General features: G+C 35.3%; 1 protein-coding gene across 1 annotated transcript; it reads right to left on the bottom strand.

Moving 5' to 3' along the window:
• Positions 1 to 4,497: 4,497 nt before the first annotated feature.
• On the bottom strand, positions 4,498 to 5,024 carry LOC116531812 (peptidyl-prolyl cis-trans isomerase A-like). The gene has a single exon (XM_032250751.1). It carries the CDS (start codon positions 4,965 to 4,967, stop codon positions 4,653 to 4,655), a length of 315 nt encoding a protein of 104 aa, XP_032106642.1. The 5' UTR covers positions 4,968 to 5,024; the 3' UTR covers positions 4,498 to 4,652.
• Between the last annotated feature and the right edge of the window lie 984 nt (positions 5,025 to 6,008).

Below are 6,008 nucleotides of genomic sequence, written 5' to 3'. Positions count from 1 at the left end.
AAAGGAAATATAGAGAAATGGGATCTAATTAAACTTAAGAGCTTCTGCACATCAAAAGAAACAATCATTAGAGTCAACTGGCAACCAACAAAATGGGAAAAAATTTTTGCAAGCAATGCATCTGACAAAGGGCTAATATCCAGAATCTACAAAGAACTAAAGCAGATTTACAAGAAAAAAACAAACAAACCCATTCAAAAGTGGATGACAGATATAAAGAGACACGTTTCAAAAGAAGACACATATGCAGCCAACAAACATATGAAAAAATGCTCATCATCACTGGTCATTAGAGAAATGCAAATCAAAACCAACTGAGATACCATCTCATGCCAGTGAGAATGGCAATCATTTAAAAATCTGGAAACAACAGATTCTGGAGGGGATGTAGAGAAAAAGCAACACTATTACACCCTTGGTGGGAATGTAAATTAGTTCAACCATTATGGAAGACAGTATGGAGATTCCTCAAGAATCTAGAAATAGAAATTCCATTTGACCCAGTAATCCCATTACTGGGTATATACCCAAAGGATTATAAATCATTCTATTATAAAGACACATTCAGACATATGTTTTTTGCAGCACTGTTTATGATAGCAAAGACTTGGAACCAACCCAAAACCAAATACTGCATGTTTTCACTCATAGGTGGGTGATAAACAATGAGCACTCTTGGGCACAGGGCAGGGAACAACACTCACTGGGCTAGGTCGGGGGTTAGGGAGAGGGGAGGAAAGGGACAGTGGGGGATGTGGGAAGGATAGGGAGGGATAACACTGGAAGAAATGTCTAATGTAGGCGATGGCAGGTGGGGAGAGGTGTGGATGGAGACAGCAAATTACTATGGCATGTATGGACCTATGCAAAGCCCAAAATACAATTAAAAAATTAAAATATTAAATAAATAAATAAAAAGAAAATCACAACTATAATATACCAATTAACTTTTACTAGAATATCATTGATTGGGAAGGAATGCTAGGTAGCTTTATGGGGTTCAGGGAGTGTTATATATCTTGTCCTTGCTCATGTTTACATTAGCATATAAATATGTAAAATTTACCGACATGTAGACTAACAGTAGCATATATTATACACTATATTGTTTACGGTATATCTCAATACCTAGGAACAAATGTTTCTTAAAGGGATGAAAAACATCACCAAAAAACATAATAGAAAGAAATGTGTCTCATTAATAGCATCTCCTGAACAAATCTGAAGACAATTGATTCACTTTGTGACCCATTGTAGGATTTATTGAAATCTCTTTCCTTACTTATTCCATTTGCAATATCTCATACCTCACAGTTCAACAGAACTTCTCTCTAACCCTCCCTTACATCTATTCCAACGAAGAAGTTGGGTTAACTCCTGTTCTATTTTATCACCACCCATATTTCTATTTATATTTCTATGTATATGTTATTTTCTTATCTCGTTTGTTTTGTTTTATACCCAGTTCTACTTGATTATAAAAATTTTCTATCTTCTCAACAGTCTTTGTTCAGTGCTGATTCATCACCACACCTTTATATTATGGCCTTCAAAATTTCTTCCCAAAAATAAAAGAAAGTTGATTGAATGGAGTTTCTCACATGTAAGCTTAAGATCAGTTGTTTATCTGTCAGAAATGTTCTTTTAAAAAAATATGCCTTAAATAAGATGGGTGTAAACTCCATTTCAAAACAAACTTTCTCTGCTAAGTGCTCCAAGTAAGAATGCGTAAGATAATTCAACTAAGATACATAGTTTCCAAACTAATTTTTAAAAAATCTTGCCCACATCAGTTCATTGATGTAAATTATTAAAACTCTTTTGCTGAATTTCTAATGTCCTACAGCCTAAAGATAAAAAGGATATTCTTGGGAAACAAATCAGAGGTGATTTTTATTATCATTTTAATTTATAAACTTTCACTCCCTAGAGCTAGGGGGTTATCAGATTATTTGTCATAATAGTTTCCCCAACTCTAAGTTCAGAAGATATGATCAATTATTTAGAAATTCATGCTACAGCCTCTATATCCTATAGTCTGGCAGCATGAATTAACCTCCTCCTCTAGGTTAATTCTGTGGCAGTATCATTAAGAGTCTTTGGATCAGGAAGACCTCATGCAGAGATAGACAAAAAGACGAATACTGGTGAGTTCTCTTCTTTCTACTCAGTGAGTAAATTTAGAGAGTGCAAACCCAGACACACTTTTGTGATTGAAATTAAATTTGTATGAAATTTCAATATTGAGTTCTGAATACAATAGATACATTTGAAGACTTGGGTTTTTCTTACCTTTCATTTCATATGAACCATATTAACAAAAGTGATAAAAGTATCAATATCAGAATCCACACAATTCACAGCTCACTGATAGGATACAGAGTCTGTAGCATGTTTTCCAGCTGAATTTAACCCCACCTTTTGATTCTTCTAACACGTTAGAAGACTAACTTGTCAAGACAGTTGACTCTCAGTCTGATGCTCATTCCTCATGCAAATCTAATTTAGTCTGAATCACTAAGTATGAAATCTGAGTATTAGCAATTTTTAAAGTTTTCATAGGTGATTCTCAATGTGGTTATACTGATGCCTAAGCCCCACCCTGACATCTGTGATGCAGTTAGTCTGAGATAGAGCAGGACAAGACAATTTCTAAAAGCTCCCTATGTGCTTCTAATGTGAAGCCATGTTGAGAGCCACAAGGCTAATGGTATTATCATCTTAGTGATGGATTTACTAGCAGTAAATTGATATCTATGACAATTCTGCCCTATCTGGCCTTAGCATATGCCTGATTATTTTAAATTTTAAAAGGAAGAGGCTCAAGAATATTAAAAGTTCTCAAAAATCAAATTATGACAAAATACTAGAAATAAAATAAAAAGCATTATGGACTGAATCTTTGTGTCTCCCTTTCCCCCAAATGCATTTATTACAGCCCTAACTTTCAAGGTGATAGTATTTGGAGATGGGGACTTTGGGAGGTGATTAGGTTTACATGAAGTCATTAGGAGGAGACCCCATTGTGGGATGAGTGGACTTATAAGAAGAAGAGAATAGAGCTCTCTATCTCCACCACATGAAGATAAAAACAAACAAAAAACAATTGTTTGCAAACCAGGAAGAAGAACCTCATCAGAACCTAACCATGTAATACAAAGAGCATCTGCTACAAAAGGAGAAAGTAGGAAACATAATTTTCTTAACGGAGTATCTAGGTTAATTTCAATCACACATACAAACATACACCAACACAAACAACAGAAAGAAAACACAAAATTTTAAGGTATAATTGAATATGAGAACTTGAAGGAGACAATTATCAGTGCCACTACACAGAACTTTCTGAAATAATTAAATATTGAATAGATAAAAATATATTTAAAAGATTAAAGAAAGGAAATGAAGTGAGGGAGGATCTTAAAAATGTTTTCAATAATGCTTTCAAAAATGCTGAACAATCAAATACTTTGCTGGTTATTCACAGAGTTAGGAGAAGTACATAATTCCTCTACAGATATAAATAAATTACAGAGAAAATTGGGCCTCTTCAATTCCAGTTTGTTTCTTTATAATGTACAATAATATTAAGAACAAAATGTGTGCAACTAACATTGTTATAAGGAAACTGAAGGCCAAGACATGTTAGGAGATTCTAGGATAGCTCTTAGCCAGTCGGAATGCTTTTAGGGACTGATGAGGCCAGAGAAATTCGAGGTGTTAAAAGAGTGTGCAAGTAAGATAGATGCATTACTGAAATAAAAGCATTCATTCCCCAATTCATTTAAAAATATAGATGTTAATTTAGAAGAAAAAAATTCAGCCAATTCATATTACTAATCTTCATTTTGCCTCTGGTCAAGATTCTAACATGGATTATTTTTTAAAATCAAAGTATACATGCACATAGTTTAAGGTTAAGTAGTCTAACTTGTAACAAAAAATGATGATTCTTCTTATTATCTTCTTCCCCATTTTCCTCTTTCTGAAAGCAGCCAATTTCAACTTTTAATTTATACTTGAAGCATTACCATTATATTTACAAATGACATGCTTAAATTGCTACTTTTAGATTTTGCCTATTTCAAGCATTATTAACTCACTCCACCACCACATTGCCTCTATCTAACTCATAAGTCATTTTAATTGTTTTACACTTTTGATGTTTTCACATGGTAATTTTGTTAGAGTACTATTAGATGTTTATATGTTATGTCAACACCCTTCAAAATGTAGTCCTTTGCATGCATGATTACGTTTTCTTTTCTGCATTTTGTCTTCCAACTAGTAATGGTTTCATTATATTTGCTTAGTTTCCTGTATATATATTACTAATTCAACCCCAAACTGCCTAAATATTCACTAAGAATATCCAAATATATCAGATAATCTATTTCATCTTCTGAGTTGCTCCAATCCGAGCTGCTTGCAATTTTTTGTTGTTGTTGTTGTTATTTAGTCTTTATTTCATAGTCATAAACTTAACCCAACTCTGCAATCCAGCTAGGCATGGAAGGAAAACATGGAACCCAAAGGGAACTGCAGAGAGAGCACAGATTTTAGGATACTGCAAGCAAATGGGGTGGAGGGGTGCTCTCCTGAGCTACAGAAGGAATGGTCTGGTAGTTAAGATAAAACACAAGTCAAACTTATTAAAGTTGTCCACAGTCAGCAATGGTGATCTTCTCGCTGGTCTTGCCATTCCCGGACCCAAAGTGCTCCATGGCCTCCACAATATTCATGCCTTCTTTCACCTTGCCAAAGACCACATGCTTGCCATCCAACCACTCAGGCTTGACAGTGCAGATGAAAAACTGGGAACCATTTGTGTTGGGTCCAGCATTTGCCATGGACAAGATGCCGGGACCTGTATACTTTAGGATGAAGTTCTCATCATCAAATTTCTCCCCGTAGATGGACTTGCCACCAGTGCCATTATGGCATGTGAAATCACCACCCTGACACATAAACCCTGGAATAATTCTGTGAAAGCAGGAACCCTTATAACCAAATCCTTTCTCTCCAGTGCTACTTTTAGATTTTGCTACTTTTAGAATTCTCTGAATTCTACTCCTCCTTTTTATGACAGGTTGTTAGAGTATAGAAGTATAGGTTGGAAATCATTTTCAGTTAAAATTTTGAAATCATTGTAATGCTGCCTGGCTATTACTGAAAAGATTTAAGCCATTTTCTTTTTGAATCCTTAGTTTGTGTGTGGTTTCTGTTTTATTTACTTACTTATTTGTGTATTTCTTTATTCATTCATTTATTTGTTTGATACAAGGTCTTGCTCCATCCCTCAGGCTGGAGTGCAGTGGTGCAGTCACAGCTTACTGCAGCCTCAACCTCTCATGCACAAGTGATCCTCCCACCTCAGCCTCCCAAGTAGCTGGGCTACACATGCATGCCCCCTCACCTGGTAAATTTTTGAATTTTTTCTAGGGACAGTGTTTTGCCGTGTTGTTCCGACTGGTCTTAAACTCCTGGGCTGAAGTGATCTGCCCACCTTAGCCTCCCAATGTGTTGGGATTATCTAGCCACTGTGTCCAGCCTGTAGACCATTTATTGTAAAGAAAACAGTTTTCTGATCTTGTTTTATGAATGCAATAAATTGCATTATCTATGTAAGAACATTAATGGATTTGTGGGGAGGGGATTTCATTTCCAAGTTCCTCAAAATCTGTTTCCTCTATGTTGGGTTGTTGGTGTTCTGCTGATTTTCTTTCAGTTTTTGCCTCTATCTTTTTTTGGAAGGTCTTTTTCTGGTGTATGATGAAGTCGTTTGCTCCTAGTTAAGAATGGGCACTAACAGCCACCTGAAAGCTCTGAGTCTATGGACTGTGCTTGCTAACTATATAATTTTAATGTGGTGTATCTAGCTTAAAGTTTTTTTTTTTTTTTTTTTTTTTTTTTTTTTTTTTGAGGAAAGCCTTGGTTTCTCTGTCTTCAGTTTCTCCTCTTGGCCTGATCAGATATTCCAGAGAAGATTCTTCCAACATCTTCTAAAA

This window comes from Sapajus apella, unplaced genomic scaffold (genome assembly GCF_009761245.1).
Source record: "Sapajus apella isolate SASKATOON/1434 unplaced genomic scaffold, GSC_monkey_1.0 scaffold72, whole genome shotgun sequence".
In the NCBI taxonomy this organism is placed as follows: Eukaryota; Metazoa; Chordata; class Mammalia; order Primates; family Cebidae; genus Sapajus; species Sapajus apella.
This window is presented reverse-complemented; position numbering and strand designations above follow the sequence as displayed.